Source organism: Amblyraja radiata, chromosome 39, assembly GCF_010909765.2.
Source record: "Amblyraja radiata isolate CabotCenter1 chromosome 39, sAmbRad1.1.pri, whole genome shotgun sequence".
In the NCBI taxonomy this organism is placed as follows: domain Eukaryota; kingdom Metazoa; phylum Chordata; class Chondrichthyes; order Rajiformes; family Rajidae; genus Amblyraja; species Amblyraja radiata.
In genome coordinates, this window is record NC_045994.1 from 10017878 (window position 1) to 10036609 (window position 18732).

General features: G+C 41.8%; 1 protein-coding gene across 3 annotated transcripts in view; it reads right to left on the reverse strand.

Annotated features, from left to right (window-relative positions):
• LOC116967413 (glutamine--fructose-6-phosphate aminotransferase [isomerizing] 1) overlaps positions 1-12904 on the reverse strand; it is a 58739-nt gene extending 45835 nt beyond the window's left edge. For 2 of the 3 annotated variants that reach the window (XM_033013963.1, XM_033013962.1), the window contains exons 1-3: positions 12801-12894; positions 3689-3796; positions 1900-2007 (exon numbers count right to left, since the gene is read on the reverse strand). In XM_033013963.1, coding sequence (XP_032869854.1) covers positions 1900-2007; positions 3689-3796; positions 12801-12807 — 223 coding nt within the window. In that variant the 5' untranslated portion in view covers positions 12808-12894. Of the gene's footprint in view, positions 1-1899; positions 2008-3688; positions 3797-12800 lie in introns of all 3 variants that reach the window. The other variant, XM_033013964.1, reaches the window with a different exon arrangement.
• Positions 12905-18732: the final 5828 nt, after the last annotated feature.

An 18732-nucleotide genomic window follows, 5' to 3' on the forward strand; every position in this document is an offset into this window, starting at 1 on the left:
AAGTTTTGTGGAACACCTTGAAATGAATAGCTTTCATTTATTATCATCAGTGCAAATGATTCATGAATTCAAGCCCTGGGCACCAATCCCAAATGTTCTGCTTTGTGGTTTAAAGTAAATGCAACTAGTGTGGATTCATTCTAAGTAAAGCATTCAATGCTTTCTGTCTTGAGTAGTTAGATTGTATCACAACCTATCCCAGCCATGACTTCACTGCAAAAAGGGAACTATGCAAGTTTCACAGCACTTCTAAGTTTCAGCTTTTATACTGATTCTCAGCATGGGATCATTTGCAACTCCATATGTTGTTACTATTTGACAGCCAGTGTTTCACATATGTAATCTTTACTGTCCTTGCCCAGCATATCTAACCTTAAATAATTTAAAATAAAAATCAATAATATTGTAAAGATAGAGATCCAAGAGCAGGAACTTTACTCTGCTATTTCCCTAGACTGGAGCAGGATGGTTCAATGGTGCTTTAGGTTCAATGGCGGTTCAATGATGTTTAATGGAGGCATTGCAAAACTGCCCTCATATCCATCTGATGTAAGTAAGCGCAGAATTGAAAAAGTCATTGAACCTACCACATGCTTGTGGGACAGGATGTCCAATGGAACATCCACAAAATCTAAAGGAAAACAGACATGGGCATTCACAGGATGCCCTTTCTGGGATGCATGCAGTACATGCCTCAAGATTGTCTGCTCAAGGTCAAAAAAACATCCACAATCTGAACAAAGTCCAAATTACTAACCAGGTCAAGCAAGGTCTCAAGAGATTCGACATTTCCACTAAAAAGTGAAAAAAACCTATGCCCAAAAGTGACTCGATTATCTGGATTAGGGTTGGTGCATTTCCCTCAGAGAAGTCGAAACGAGGCCCAGATTGAGCCAGGAAGCAAAGTGTGATTCAACCATCATATATCAATGGCCCCGAGGGGAAGGTTTACCCATCATGTTTTGGGCTCTTCTACACAACCATAGTCCAGTTGTGGGTTTCCTAAAAAAAGTTAATGTTAAAACTGCATTCACATAATTAATTCAAGCATGCAAGGTATGTTATTTAGCTCACCCAACCAGAATAAACTTTGCAATAATCTGCAGTGTCGCTGGAATGCCTGAGGGTATGGTTTCCATTAGACTGCCTGGACAACCAACACAAATATTAACAGCAGTTTGGCTGCAGATGGTCAATGTGACAACTGTCCAAATACTTGAAAAGCAGAGAAGATTACTGGGACATCGGGAAAGAGCGGGACAAATACTATTATTTTCAGAAAAATGTCCAGGCAGACTCGAATGGCTAAATGCACAATTCTATGAATGTTTCCCCTTGTTCTCATACTGGACCGTATCCTGAACTAGTACTCAAAGTTACCCTTACTTCTCTTCAAGGGCACACAGCTGCAACAACCCTTCTTTTGAGACAAAATAGTTCCATCCCACCCTGTGTTTGTATCTTATTTAAATAATGCAACATATTGGCTTTATTGTTTTAATTAGGAACATACTAAAGCTGAAGGTTGAGCAGAAGATTAGAGTTTTCGTTGGGCACTTTCTGATCAATAATTAAGCATCCTGACAGTTTCTAAAGAAAGGCTTGGAACCAATCTTCTGCCTGTCTGCCTTTTTGTTGATAATGCTATGAGACGCGACTGAAAAATGGAGAGGCAAATCAATCCAAAATAACTTAAAAACTAAACATAAACTCAGCATTCAGTTAGGAGTTGTAAATAATGTCAACTTAGTTGTCTAATATGGAATTGCCACGGATTTTGCATAGTTTTCCCTAATTTAAAATAAAACAAACACCTTCATTATCATTGCCCATTTCTTGTAAATCAAAACATTGCATTGTGAGGCAAAAAAACACTTGACTGGACAAAAGAATACCTACTCTCAATTGCATCTTCCAGCACTTTGACTTTCCCACTCTTCTTGATCAAGTGTATCTGACGCGCATTGTTTTCCCAGTTCTTGTCATTTCCGCCATCGATTCCAACACCTGGCAAGAAAAGAAAATTTCATCTAAATGCGAAAATATTTCCAGAGCCTTCAAGAGACAAATGATAATTGAGATTTGTACAATACTGAGCACTTTGCCCTCCTCCCCCATCCCCACCAATTATTAGCACCTTCCTTGTCTACAGTGCTATTGATCAGCATTTCTACACTTTAGTGAATCTCCCCAACTGATTTAACATTACACTTTGCCATTCCTCTTCTCCAGTCCCTTACCATTGTTCCAACTTTCCGGTCAAACTTGCCCTATCAGCAAGATTACTGGAATGTTCTGGATCGAATATATTATTTTCTCTCATCTAATGATTTGAAAAATGTATCGCCCATTTACTCTTCTGATCATTAATCAAAATGATGTCGAAAGGACAGGGGCCATGCCAAAACTTGTTCTCATCGGCCAACATATCCCAGCTACACCAGTCCCACCTGCCTGCATTTGGTCCATATCCCTCCAGACAGATAGACAAGAAGTGACTCAGCTGGCGTCCTGGTGCCATCGCAACAACCTTGAGCTCAATGATTTTATGACAGTTTAATTGATTGTAAACTTTAGGAGAGCACCCCTCCCCTTCTCCTCACTCACTATCAACAACACCAGTCACATCTCTGGAGTCATTTAAGTTCCTTGGAACCATCATCTCCAGGAACCTTAAATGGGAGGCCACCATCGACTCCTAATCAAAAAGGCCCAACAGAGGATATACTTCCTGCGGCAGCTGAGAAAACACAATCTGCCACAGGCAGTGATGGTCCAGTTTTATACTGCCATCATATAGTCTGTCCTCACCTTCTCCATCATGGTCTGGTTTGACTCAGCCACCAAGCATGACATTCGGAGGCTGCAGTGCATCGTTCGATCAGCTGAGAAGGTTGTTGGCTGCAACCTTCTCCCCATCGACGAACTGTACACTGCAAAAGCCAGGAAGCGAGCGGGCAAGATCATCTCCGACCCCTCTAACCCTGGCCATAAACTCTTTGAAGCACTTCCCTCTGGAAGGTGACTCAGGACTGTCAAAGTCGCCACAGCCAGACATAAAAAGTTTTTTTCCACACACAGTAGCTCGACTCACCAGCCAAAAGTCTGTAGCCTCCTTTTGCTCTGGTATTTTATTTCATTCTTCACATGTTTAAATTATAATGTTTTATTTTTAATTGTCTACTGTATATTGTGTTTTTACTTGCGAGCAAAGCACCAAGTCAAATTCCTTGTATGTATACTTACTTGGCTAATAAAATTTATTCAATTCAATTCAACCTGTCCTATCCATGTACCTGTCTAACTGTTTCTTAAATGTTGGGACAGTCCTGGCCTCATCTACCTCTGGCAGCTTGTTCCATACACCCACCAGCCTTTGTATGAAAAGGTTACCCCTCAGATTCCTATTAAATCTTTTCCCCTTCACCTTGAGCCTCTGGTCCTCAATTCACCTACTCTGGGCAAAAGACTCTGGGCATCCATCCACTCTATTCCTCTCATGATTTTATGCACCTCTATAAGATCACCCCTCATCCTCCTGTGCTCCAAGGAATATTCAACCTATCCCTACAGCTCAGATAGGTCCTGCATAATCAAATGATGCTCCCATTATCAAAAGGACAAGCGATAAGAGAGGAGTTCACGACTTCCTCTCCTCCCTAAGAGTGCAATTAATATCTGTGTTTACCAGCAGAGTCGTATCCTCTGTATTCAAGGCGCTGAAGTCCCTTGATGAGAGTTTCCAGGATCTCCCTTCTTGAGCGAGGTACATGATAGTTCAGGTAAGCAAAGATTCCTTTGAATAAAAGCACAAGGAAGTATTTCACAATTCTGTCTTCCCAATTACTGACAAAATAAAGTACGTGTGCAAAGCAAGTACAACAGGTTTGCTTCCTTTCTCAACCAAGTGCGTGTGATGCTGAAGCAAAAGCATTCCGATGATTCTAGGCAGAAGGTCATGGAAGAAATATCAAACAATAAGAATGCCTTGCCTTGTGCATGATGACCAGTTGACTTTCTTGTCATTATGCCACCAAATTCTGCCAAATTTTAGTAATACGACAATGGGCTGAAAAACTTGCACCTGAGCACCATCTTTTTTGCATCTCACAAACATTTTGATTCTTCCAACATTGGGAACTATTGAAATGATGTTCAGAATGCCAGCTGGAAAGGGACTCAAGTTGATTTAAATCTACGCCTGAATGAATAATATGCCAGTCCATTTTCTTACATCCACACAAAACCAATAGAAGCAAGCCAATTTCATATGTAGTTTGAAGCTGCCACATATTGATAACCACCACTTTCATCTTCAACTTGTCAAAGTAGCCACTCTGTTTAACACAATCCCAATCTGACCACATTTTTCAGTATAAAGTCTGTTAACTTAACTGTGGTATTAATTTTAAGCAATGTTACTTCAAACCAGTACCTGTACAACAGTTACAGTACCAACTCCTGACCTGATTCGAAGCCACAATGAAGCTGTGAGACATTACCTGGCTTCTCAAGAAACGCCTGACTTATACTCCAAATTTCACATTAGTGTATGTGTTTCCACACACACATTTGAATTAATTTAACTGTCTTAAAATGCAACCAGGCAACTTGGATCATGCAAAAGGAATTCACCAGTAAACCAAGTAGGATGTCACTGCTGTGAATATAGCCAATGGTATTGACTAGATGCTTGCCAGCTATGGTAAGTTAGGTATGGCAAATTGGAACTGGCATGGGAAGGATTCCAAACCAGTTACAAGGCACAAGGAGGATTCTGTATTGATGACATTGCGATCTGTCAGCTTATTCAAAAATTTCTCAGAAAGCAGTTTTATTGCTTGTCGACAATGACCTGAATTGTGCTGCAGAAGGCTCAGCTGATTAAATTTATTTATAGACCATGTTATAGCGCACGACACAATGACGCGTCTATGCATCTCCGCACAAAGATGCTTTGCAAGAAAAAGATTTGAAAGAAGGGTTTTCTTCCTACATGAAGGTGTTGCCTCTTTAGACAGTAACAGATGCCCTTGGCTTCTTCATGCATTAAAATTAGACTACAGGTAGGAGTACTCAATGCATGCCGTGTATCAAGACTATTCAACCATACACTGCGGAACAGTTGAGTCCAATCTGATGTCCACCTGAGAAGGTCACTGCCTGGTTTTCACTCCTTAACACATGAGAAAAATGAATAACTACAATGGTACCATATGACATTTCTTTTCCCCTATATTTCAATGATCATGTGTGTTCTACTTCACCCATGCGATTGATCCGACTTCAGGGTAACAGAACTTCTAAGAAAATGCAGCAACTATTCAGAAATGCTTCACCAATTATGTTAATTCAGCTTGCTCAATAACTACTTCAAAACAGTCATTCTAATTACCACATGATCGTGAATTTCACTCACAAGGAAGAGAACTAGGCAAAGATTATTAATCTTACCATTCCATAAATGAGCATTTGGCCTCTAGTACTTACAGACACATCATTCTGTAGTTTATAAACATTTCCTGAAACAATCTCTTCAGATTTTTCATTTGAAGGACATGAATATTGCTGGCATTTATTGTCCATTTATATTTGCTACCGAACTTAGAAGTAAATTAAGAGATGCATGTGTTATAGATGGTTTTCAAGGCAATCAGAAAATGTAATAGCTGACGACATTGAGCCTAGTTTTCATTTAATTCCAGTTTAATTTTACTGCTTGAATTTAAATTAGCCAGTGCCATGATGGGATTTGAATCACACCAAGTGCTTGTTAGGGCAATAACATTAAAAGCTTCATGTGATTCTCAGTTGTACTTGACCATGATTTACTTTAAACTAAATAGAACAAAACTTTCCACTTGTTGCTTTGTTACTAACTGATACTTTGTATCCAAGGTGCGTTATAAAATAACAGGCAGAAAAAGTTAGTAATTTGAGGAACGTGGAGATCAGTAATCAGCAGAAAGGAGAAAGAAAGATCATGCTCTCAAACAATTAACACCACCTTTATATATTTGTAAATATACAAAAAGATAGAAAAGATAAAATATTAGAATTGATCGCCTCAGTGCATTTAGTCAGAACTGATAGGCGTTAAATATCACAAGAGATTTTTATCTAACAAGGGAGAGGCTGGAGGGAGAAAAACTAGTTCTTCTGATGTAACAGGTTTAAATTAATTATGCACAGATTTTGTGGGACCGGGATATTTTTTTTCACACCGCACTCCTCAAACAGCAATTAACATATTGACAGTATGATGGAAGCAAATTCCATACAACCTTTCAAAAGGCAAATGCACTTGCAAATTAGAAAAAAAGCATCATTGTGGCTAGAAAGTAAACAACTTTTTCTAAAAGTTGGCGTCAGCTTGCATTTCAGTTTCAACAACCACGTATTAGCATATCAAAAAGGGAATTTGTTCTAACGATTGTTGACCTTCAATCAAGAAACTGCAGAAACAATCAAAATGTTTACTTATCTCGAAGGGTACAAGTACAAAAATGTTGTGCTTAGTTCATTCTTTCTGAAAGTGTGTCATTCCTCCAGAAGTTGCTGATGCCTTTCCTGGCAAGTCCACGGACAAAAACTCTTTTATGCTCGTTTTTGCTACCCAAGACATCTTGAATCTTAAATGAGTGTCAATTATAGCATCAACTAGTTACCCAGCTACCCACAAGCATGATTTGTATTTAATTTCACTCCCCTTTTATTCCTCAACCTGCAACAAAAGGGGAAATATGCCAAATGAAACCACAGATGGAATCTATGTCTTCTCAGGTCCATAGGCTGAACATGCTAGGCACTTCAGATTGTATTAACTAGTAATCTAAATTTAGAAAATAATGTACTCTGCGCTATTTCATCAAAAACTCAAACGACCAATGGGACAAAACTGATCTGTGTTGATTTAATTCAATTTTATTACAGCACAAATGAACAGGAGTGCATAGCAATGACTATAATGAAATATCCACCAAGCATTTTATAAAGTGAAGAACCAAAGGTTATAAGGGTAAATAAGAGTTCTAAGTAGATTGTATATAGTCATTGAGCTGCAGATCATGGAGACAGGCCAAGTTGCCCATCTGAGCTAGCTCCAATTGCCTCCGCTTGGTCCATATCCCTCCAAACCTTTCCTAACTGTGTTCCTGTCCAAGTGTCTTGTAAGCGCTGTAATTGTACCCATTTCTTCTATGTTCTCTGGCAGCTCATTCTATGTACCTGCCCCTCAGGTTGCTTTTAAATCATTCCGTTCTCACTTTAAACCTACATCCTGTAGCTTTAGATTTCGTCTCCTGGGGAAAGGACTGTGGCTATTTAATCTCTCTATGCCCTTTGTGGCTTTATAAACCTCTACAGTCACCCCAACCTTCTACGCGCCAGGGAAAAAAAGACCAAGCCAGCCCTGCCTCTCCTTATATATCAAGCCCTCCACACCGAGTAACATTGTCACAAATCTTATTTGCACACTTTTCAGTTTGAATACATCCTTTGGCATGGTTAGAAAGTTAGGCGGTTAACAGGAAAGTGAGAATTGACATATATGGATCCTGGCTCTGACCACACACCCAACCCACTATCGCAACACTGGGTCCTCGGCCTTGATAGAGTAGATGATTTCAGTAGTGGGAGAATGTAGAACCAAAGGACAAAGCCTCAGAATTAAAGGATGTATCTTTAGAATGGAGATGAGCAGAAATTTATTAAGCCAGAGGGCGGTGAGTCTTTGGAATTCATTGCCGCAGACAGCGGTGGAGGCCAAGTCATTGGGTATTTTTAAAGTGGAGTTTGATAGGTTCTTGATTAGTAAAGGCATCAAAGATTACGGTGAGAAGACAGGTGAATAGAGTTGATAGAGAAAAATATATCAGCCATGATCGGATGGTAGAGAAGACTCAATGTTGTTATATTCCAGATGCTGGCTCTGTTCATACGGCCAATCCTTATTTAGGACTAATGAGTGAGCCAGGTGGTAAGCAATTAGGACCAGTTTTACTGTATATTGCATTCTGTACTCATGATGTGGTCTCCTCTAGACTGGAGAAACCAAATCCAGACTGGGTAATCGTTTCGTAGAATACCTCTCTTCAGTCCGAAACGGAAACCTTGAGTTTCCAATTACCTATAATTTTCCATCCACTCCCCCACTGATCTGCCCGTTGCCTCTTACATTCCCTCAACAGAAACTTCAAGAACAGCATGCCATCTTGTCGGCATGTTGTGGCCTTTAGCACTCAATATTGAGCTCAACATTTTCAGATAACCTACTGGCCTGCTTTCCTGTAATATTATACATCTGTGATAGCACCTTTGTTTTCCATCCACGGATACTTCCTGATCTGCTGGACATTTCCATGATGTTCCTTTTGTGTTTAGGTTTCAGCAACAGTTAACCGACATTGCACAACGTTAATGTTTCGGTTCTTTTCTTTCTAGCAAACTACTCTCAGTAATCTATAAATGAGTATAAGAATTATCCAGGCAACTCATGTAACACCATATTACAGATATTTTCCCTTTGTCCTGTCGATTTGTATCTTCACTTGTCTGCAAGTTCAAACTAATTTATTTCTCACTTTTCTGGTTGTGATAGAGGATCTCTGATTGAACATTGCCTCTGCTCCTCCTTCCACAAATGCTGCCTTGCCTAATGAGTATTTCCAATAGTTGCTGCTTTAATTACAAAAGAATATAGATAGGCTAACTGAGTGGGCATCTAGTACATGGAGTATAATGTGGGAATTTCTACATTTTGGCAAAAATAAATTAAAACAATGAGATGCAACAAGATCATGTTCTCAGGCTTTATTCACAAAAGGCTAGTGTGCAGATAAAGCAGCAGGTAATTAGGAAAAATAACATTACAGAATTGTTTCTTGCTAGAGCAATTGAAGACAAAAGTAGGAAGGAGACACAAGAGACTGTAAATACTGGAATCTTGAGCAAAATACAAAGTGCTCGAGGAACTCAATAGGTCAAGCAGCATTTCTGGAGAGAAGTGGACAGTAGATGTTATGCTTCACTATGCAGGGGTTCAGGACACCATATCTGGATAACTGCAAACAGTAATAGTCTCCTTACTTAAGGAAAGATGTAACTGTCTAGGAAGTAGTTCAAAGAAATCTGACTGGAATGAGTAGTCGATCACTAAGAACATTTTAGACAGAGTAGGTTTGGATCTGCTGGCATTTGGAATGAAGGCCAACTTGATGGAAACAAAGATTCTAGGATCCTAATCTAGGGGTCTGAAAAAGGGTCTCAACACGAAACGTCACTCATTCCTTCTCTCCAGAGATGCTGCCTGTCCCGCTGAGTTACTTCAGCATTTTGTGTCTATCTTCGGTGTAAACGGGCATCTGCAATTCCTTCCTAGGGGCATTGACAGGGTGAATGTGGCGAGTATGGTTCTCTTGTGGGAGAAACACTTTAAAAGTAAAAGGTAACCCCCTTAAAATACAGATCAGGAAAAGTTTTCTCACAAAGGGCTGATTATTATTACGGTAGAGCCAGGGAGACTCTCGATAAACCCTTTTTGAGATTTCAACCCTAAAAAAAAAGGGTTTGGTCTATCTAAGCCCTCATAATGTTATATTCTTCTATCATATCTCCCCTCAACCTCAGGCATTCAAGAGAAAACAATCCTAGTCTGTCCAACCTCACCTTTAAGCTAATACCCTCTAATCCAGGCATCATTTTGACATGTATGGAAAAGGGATTCAAAGAATAAGAATAATGTGTGTGTTAAAACTTGTACCTTAAAAAACAGAAGAAATGGAGATATCCCAGGTGAAAATATTTAGTGGTACACAACATTTTGCAGTTGAGCCAGAATAATAACACAAATTACTTCTCAGAGCCATTTGTGCGAAGGTGATAGTTTTGAGCTTCCCGCGAGGTCCTAGATGCTATCATTCAACTGTACTCTCATGGGTACACGCAGTCTCCTTAATTATATATTATTATTATTAAATCGTTGAAAACATTTCCGACGGGCACGGTACCTTTGTAGTCTCCTTAAACCTATGCCCTTTAGTTTTTGACATCCCTACCATGGGAAAGGATTCTATCAAAATATATCTGGAGACAAGTCGGATGCAACACTTTTGGGTTTGGGGAACTGACACCAGTGGCTCAGTGAGGCAGATCAGCTAGAATTAAAGCCCTGTATTAATAATGACTAGCATGAAAATACTGGATTATTGTAAAAGCCAATGCAATTCAGAAATGTCATGTGGAAAGAAATGCACCATCCTTAATCAGTCTGGACTAAACACAATCCGGGAATACCTATGTGCTTAATTCTTAAATGGGTAGTAAAAGTACGTTTAGAGATGGACAATAAATACCAAGCTTGTTACCAATATCCACATTCCATAACCATTTATTTTTAAACAAAATCTCTGCGTATTTGAATTTCTATGTTACTTCTCTGAGTGGGAAGAATCTAGATTCTGGGAATATGGTTTCTTGGAATGAAAGTAGCTTTTGAGGAAAACCTTGAAATTGAAATGGCTATTATGGCATCCATGAATTATAATGTTTCAACTGAAAAATATTCAGACCTGTGCACATAAAACCTGACAATAATCAGGATCCACAATATAATCTCCAATAAATACCAAGCTTGTTACCAATATCCACATTCCATAACCATTTATTTTTAAACAAAATCTCTGCGTATTTGAATTTCTATGTTACTTCTCTGAGTGGGAAGACTCTAGATTCTGGGAATATGGTTTCTTGAAATGAAAGTAGCTTTTGAGGAAAACCTTGAAATTGAAATGGCTATTATGGCATCCATGAATTATAATGTTTCAACTGAAAAATATTCAGACCTGTGCACATAAAACCTGACAATAATCAGGATCCACAATATAATCTCCACTATGAAATCTGCAAACTAACACAAACAAGAAATATTGACACAAAATGCTGGAGTAACTCAGCGGGTCAGGCAGTAATCCAGGAGAACATGGATAAGTGATGTTTTGGGTTGGACCCGAAGTTTCCACTGAATTCAACATTTCATTCAAACGGCAGCACTTTCTGGATTGCGTGAACAAGTCAGCTTATATATTTTTGTACACCAGTCTGACTAAATTACTCAAAATCAAGCATACCAACAACTCAATAATAGTTGCAGAATCAAGTCAAGAGTACTTTATTGTCATATGTCCTGAAATGGAATGGAAATGCAACAATAAAATTCTTACTTTCAGAAGTCCAACAGATAATCCAAAAGAAGCAAAAAAGGGAAGGGGGGGGGGGGGGGAAGAGGCAGAGAGAAATAGGTGCGTCCAGATGGGGCACAGGGGAGGGGAGTGGGGAAAGAACCCTAACCTCAAAGAAGAAAAAACTGGGAAGACTGGGTATTCAGCTGCAGGAAAGGCAAAGTTGTCCATCCATCACCACATGAGGAGCACCTTAGTTTCAGCCATGGTTCTATTAGTAGTTGTACTGTCTGTTTTTTAAGGAAAACCCCCTTCTTCCCTGTTCCCCAGCTGGACTCACACCTATTTCTCCCCTATTGCCCCACCTCCATTCCATCCTCTGGCTTCACAATTTGCAAGTCTTCAAACCTTTCATCTTTTCATCTTTGCCCTTTGTCCAATTGCCCTTTGTCATCATTTAAAACAAAAACAATTATCATGTCAATATCTATTTGTGGAATGCAGGAGTGTACAGATTGTAATATTTAATTTATTGCCGTGACTACATTGCAACGGTACTTAATTGGTCTCTGATACATGTTGAAAGCTTCTACATAACTGCTTGTGCAGGAAGAAACTGCAGATGCTGGTTTATACCAAAGATAGAGACAAAATAGGTCCATGGGTCAGGCATCATCTCTGGAGAAAATAATAGGTGATGTTTTGGGTCGAGGCCCTTCTTCAGCCTTTTACACTTCATCCCATCCTGGATTTCCTCATCGTTAAGCATCTCCAATCCTAGACACATCCTGATAAATCCCTTCTCCAATCCAGTGCAATCACATCTTTCCTGTAACGTGGTGATCAGAACTGAGCCCGGCCCACATGCTGAGTGGCCTGACCAGTGTTGCAGGCAGTTAGTTGTAAATGAGACACATATCCAGAAAGAACCAACTGCAGCACTTGATAAAAGTGCACTGTAAAATTCAGCATGCAATAAGGAATACAATTGTCCTGCTGAATGGTGCCCCCCCACCCACTCCCTCCCTCTGCTGTCGTCTGTAAAGGGGGTGAATTGCTGGCTTTGACCATGGCCGGTGGAGTGACCATCCCCTCCCCTCCCCTCCCTCCTCATAGCCGAGCCCGGAGATGGCACCTCGGTACCCAGAGGATCGCTCGGCCTAAGTAGAATTATGCATGCAATAAGGAATACAATCATCCTGCTTGACTGTATGGTGGCTCCCTCGCCCTCCCCACCCCCCTTTACCCTCCCCACCCCTCGCCCACCCTCGCCTGCCCCCTGTGAGGCGGTCGAGTTGCTGCCTCTGACCATGGCCGGTCTGGAGACGGTCCTCCCTCCCCCCTCATAGCCGAGCCCGGAGCCTGAGCCATTAGTGCGGGGGGCCCGAGAGGATCATAAGTGATAGGAGCAGAATTAGGTAATTCGGCCCATCTTCGGAGGTCTACTCCGCCATTCATATTATGGCTGATCTATGATCCCTCCCAACCCCATTCTCCTGCCTTCTCCCCTCATAACCCCTGACACTCGCTCGGTCGATCTCTGTCAGACGATTGATTAGTCAACCAGTTAGTAGTTCGTCAGTCAGTCAGTCAGCCGGCCGGCAGCAGGGCCTCGACACTCACCACACATCCTCGCCGCTGTCTCTCTCGCTCGCGCTCGCGCTCTCCTCAACGCACACTCGCTCGACGCCGCCGCCTCCTCTCCTCCTTGTCCCGCCCCCTTCCCCACCTCCCATTGGTCGCACCCCCTTCATAACGTCACCGATGCCTGCCTCAGCGCGACGGCCCATTGGTCCACGCCGCCGTCGCTCCAACGAGGGAGGAGGAGCCACAACGTCCCCCCCCCCCCCCCCCCCAGTGGGCGGCGCTTCCATTTGATTGACGTCTCGGCTGGAGACGTGGCACCAGGATGTCCTGGGCAATCTTTGGTCCTGGGTGACGGGGAGGCATTGAATAGAATAGAATAGAATATGTTTATTGTCATTGCACAAAACTGAGCAACGAAATTCCATTTGCTTCTCCTCCGTTAAAAGAAATACAACACAACAACCAATACACATAAGTGATAGGTCTGAAGAAGGGTTTCGGCCCGAAACGTCGCCTATTTCCTTCGCTCCATAGATGCTGCTGCACCCGCTGAGTTTCCCCAGCAATTTTGTGTACAACCAATACACATATGTACAGTTTATAGTAAAATAATAGATACATTTTTAAAAGAGTTTAAAAGAATTTAGCGGTATTCCTCGAAGTTACTTCTTGCTTCCCAGTGTTCACTGTTGGAGTTAAGCTCTTTTACCGCACATGGGTAGAAACTATTTTTTAGTCTACCGGTGCGAGCCTGCAGAGACCTGAGTCGCCTCCCCGAGGGTAGCAGAGTAAAAAGGTGGTTGGCAGGGTGGGATGTGTCCTTCTTGACATTTATGGCCCTGCGCAAGCATCGGGCCTTGTATATGTCATCCAAGGAGGGCAGGTTAGCGTTTGTAATGCGCTGCGCAGTTTTTATAATTCCCTGCAGCACCCTCCTCTCAGCCACAGTACAGCTGGCAAACCACACCAGGATTCCATAGGTGAGGATACTTTCCACGGCGCATCGATAGAAGGACAGCAGCAGCGGCTGTGAGACGTTAGCTCTCCGTAGAGACCTCAGGAAATACAGCCGCTGATGAGACTTCTTCAAGAGAGTGACGGTGTTCATTTGCCATTTGAGGTCCTGGGAGATGTTTATTCCCAGGAACCTAAAGTCGTTGACTCTCTCCACCATGTCTCCTTTGATGTATAAGGGAGCAGGTTCCTCTCTCCTCTTCCTCCTGAAGTCAACGACAAGTTCTTTTGTCTTTGATGGGTTTAGTACCAGGTTGTTTTTGGTACACCAGACGGTCAGTTTTTGGACTTCATCCCTGTAGGCAGACTCGTCATCGTTGTTTATCAGTCCCACCACAGTCGTGTCGTCCGCAAACTTGATGATCCTGTTTGTACTGTGTGTTGGTGTACAATCGTAAGTGTATATTGTATACAAGATTGGACTCAGCACACATCCTTGTGGCGCACCTGTGCTAAGCGTCAGGACTGGGGAGTAATTGGACCCCATCCTGACAGTCTGTGGGCGGTCTGTTAAAAAGTCCTTAATCCATCCACATGTGTTTGCATTAACACCTAGATCAGACAGTTTGTCCACCATTCTGCTGGGGATGATAGTATTAAATGCAGAACTAAAATCTACAAATAACATCCGCACATATGAGCCAGGACGCTCCAGATGTGCCAGTGCAGAATGTAGAGCTGTGTTGATGGCATCTTCCGTTGACCTATTAGCTCTATACGCAAACTGATGCTGATCCAGGGTGGGTGGGAGTGAGGACTTAATGTGGGCCAGGACCAGCCGTTCAAAACATTTCATCACGGTCGAAGTGAGAGCAACAGGTCTATAGTCATTCAAGCTCGTAATGAATGTTTTTTTGGGTACAGGTACGATGGTAGCACGACCAGCACTGGCGTCATCAAGCATGCAAACACTCGATGTGAAAAAAAGCCACCCATTCCTTCTCTCCAGAGATGCTGCCTGTCCCTCTGAGTTTATAGAGCGATACAGTGTGGAAACAGGCCCTTCAGCCCAACTTGTCCACACCAGGTAACATGTCCCAGTTGCACTAGTCCCACCTGCCCTCATTTGGTCCATATCCTTCCAAACCAGTCAATAGACAAGAGGTGCAGGAGTAGGCTGTGCAGCCCTTCGAGCCAGTCCTATCCATGTACCTGTCTAGCTGTTTCTTAAATGTTGTGATAGTCCTGCCTCAAATACCTCCTCTGGCAGCTTGCTTCATACACCCACCAACCACCCTTTGTGTGAAAAAGTTACCCTTCAGGTTCCAATTAAATCTTTCCCCCTTCATCTTAAACCTATGTCCTCTGGTCCTCGATTCCCCTAATCTGGGCACAAGACTGTGCATCTACCCAATCTATCCCTCTCAGTTACTCTTGCATTTTGTGTCTATCTTCAGTGTATAACCAGCATCTGCTGTTCCTTTCTACAATGTAAATAACAATGCATTGGGAAGTGGAGGCTCTTTGATAGACTCTTGCCCAGGGTAGGGGAATCCAGAAAGCATAGGTTTAATGTATAGGAAGGAACTGCAGATGCTGGTTTACACCAAAGATAGACACAAAATGCTGGAGTAACTCAGCATCTCTGGAGAAAGAGAGTCGGGAGGGTAAGGTGTGAAAACGACTGGTTTCACTGTCCTCCGATTCATCGTCTGCTTTGATCTGTCGATCAGTCATCCCTTTACTGCACATAGTGCTCTCTCACTTCTGTTTGATTCATAATGTATGAGAAAATAAACCTAATGCAATCATCAATGCGGAGCCAAAGCCCGTCAAGTAGCCAATACTTACTATAGATATGGCCACTGTGGGGTCCACTCATTCCCCAATGTTGAGGCCAAACAACATCACCCACCTTTTACATTACTTTGCTGTCCTACATAATTAGGCTGGATTTAATTATTTTAGTAATGCAAATTATTAACATCCAGATTTAAATGGAGACACCAGAAACTGAAGATGCTGGAATCTTGAACACAATACAAAATGCTAAAGGAACAAATACAACAGGTCAATCAGCATTTGTGGAGGGAATGGTGGAGAGACGATGTTTCAGGTCAGTCTGAAGTGTCCCGAACCAAAACAACTTCTGTCCATTCTGTTCACAGATGCTTCCTGCTGAGTTCCTCCAGCACTTTGTGATTCGACGCTGATTTAAATCTTTTTACTGGGAAGAAATGCCCAACAAACAGATGCCCTGCGATATCAAAATAGTTTAAACAAAGAGGGAGCAGCAGACCGGATGGGTTTAAAAGGAATAGGAACAGAGGCTTCAAAAGCAGGTGGCAGACAGGACTGAGAGCAGGAGCTTGGGATGGACAGGAGTGAGAGTAGGAGTCAGGGAGAGCAAATATGTATTCAGACTCTGATACAGACCCTCAGACCCTGGCAGCAGACCGTTTGTACATCTAAAAATTGCAAGATAACAATAATTAAATCCAGACTGGGCCTATATTTCTCTGCTCCTTTAAATCTCTTGGAAATTCTGCTTCTTTTACTCTCAGTGTCTCTGCTTATGCTCTGGTGTCAGACATGAAGGGAAAGTGAGGGGGGAAAAATCACAACAATCTAAAGGAGTGCCATTCCAACACATGTAATCTGCAGATTCAGTCACAGTCTATCTGTACAGATATAAAAGGCAAGTTGGGGGATGTTCGACATAGAACTTTTCACCCTGACAGAGAACCAGAAGTACACAAAAATGCTGGAGAAACTCAGCGGGTGCAGCAGCATCTATGGAGCGAAGGAAATAGGTAACGTTTCGGGCCGAAACCCTTCTTCAACCCTGACAGAGAACCAGAGGTGTCTGTTCTGGAGAAGTAGAAACAAGGAACTGTAGATGCTGGTCGTGAAAAGATACAAAGTGCTGGAGTTGCTCAGCGGGTCAGGCAGCATGTCAGGAGAACATGGATAGGTGATGTTTTGGGTCCGGAACCTTCTTCAGGCACAGGAGTGCCATTCCAACACATTCATAGCTAAGTTTCCATTCTGGGTTGGGCAGTTAGAAATATCTGCTCTGAACCGGCCCTGTTGAGTGCCCCCCCCCCCTCCCCCATGAACTGTCTCCCTCGGATGGTCACGTCACACATTGACCCGGCACAGACCTATTTGCACTTTATACTGTTTTACTGGGTTTTTTAAAATCTTGTTTCTCTGGGTGTCAAAAATGTTTAGTTAATTAAGTTATTACATCGGATGGAAGCTGCATACCAAATCTCGTTGTACCTCTGTGCAATGACAATAAAATATATTATTATTATACCTGTCAAGATATTTCTGTCAAACAAGTCAATGAATGCAAAATGTCAAGATTCTGTTGAAAGAGCTACTGCCTTGAAGTTCGTGGTTGTAGATCAATATGACTCGAAATGAAGACCAAAGTGGCCCAGGGGATTTACCTTGGTACTATTAATTTTGAGAAGCATTTATTTTCCACTGCTATACCAGCTTCTTAAATGTTCATCCCATCTCCGTTCTGATCCAAAGATTTGTTGTTTTAAGAGTTTAACATCAGCAAATTTGAAAAAGTCAACTAATTATTTGTTAATACCCTCCAATTCTTTTTTAAACATGTTTCAACTTCTTTTCACCCTAGGTCCTAGGATTATTCTGATGTGCGATAATGGAGTGATATTATTCCAGTACAGGGTGTGGTGCATTCACCATAGCATTTATGTTTGGATCCACGCGGAGCTATGCCAAGGAGGCTTTGAAGAAGATACTAAGGTATTAAGTTCACTGGCAGACAAAGGCAAGTTGTCTCTAATGCCTCAGATTGCAACAATTGAAATGTACAATAAGTCAGCAGGATACCAACATCATAAAGTGTTCAGATCATTTCTCTAAACCAGACAACTGTGACCCAAATTTTAAATGAAACAATGATTGATTGTTGCCAATTACTGACCTTCAACACTGGTATCGCTTCCCAACTGATAGTTCAATTGGAATTTTACAGACTTGGTATACAATGCCACTTCAGTGCCAGGTATCAGCACAAGTGGCTTTAAAATCACAAGCAGGGCATGTGGAACGGAAGGACTTTGCATGGATTTGCACCAATTTACTGTGATGCTAACCCAGATTTAAACACTCATTTTTTTTGCAATGTAGTGCAAATAGGCTAGCGATCATGGATTTAATAAAAATCGCATGGCAAAACTCATAATCAGTGATCAGAAAATCAAGCAATGTATGCTAAATTCTGATATCAGTCGTAACAGTTATATAGGATGGAAATAGCCATTTTGGCCCAAATCATCCAAGATGTCTATCTGTGCTTGTCTCATTAGCTTGTGTTTGCCCCCCATCTCTCTCTAAACATTTTCTATTGCACCTGCCCAAATGTCATGTAAAATGCATTGTAATTGTATCCATCTCTACAGCTTTCCCTGCTAACTTGTTCCATATACTGACTTCTGAGAGAGTGTGGAAAAGTTGCTGCTCAGATCCCTTTTATATTTTTCCCCTCTCATCTTCAATCTAAGCCCCCTAGTTTAAGACTCCCATACCCTGGGGAAAAAAACCTCACCCATCCAACTTATCTACACTGCTCTTGAATTTATATATTTCTATAAGGTCACTCCTCAACCTTCTACACTCCAGTGAAAAAAGCCCCAGCCTATCCTGCCTTTCTATATAACTCCCTCCAGTCCCACTAACATTCTTGTGGATCTTTTCTGCACCTTATCCAGCTTAACGTCATCCTTCCTACAGATCGGCATCAGAAGCACACAAAATATTCCAACAACCTCTTTAGCGGCAACTATCAATAAATGATTCTTGCTTAAGATAGACACAAAATGCTGGAGTAACTCAGCGGGACAGAAGGAATGGGTGACGTTTCTGGTCTAGGCCCTTCTGCAGACTGAAGAAGGATCTCGACCCGAAACGTCCCCCATTCCTTCTCTCTAGAGATGCTGCCTGTCCTGCTGAGTTACTCCAGCATTTTGTG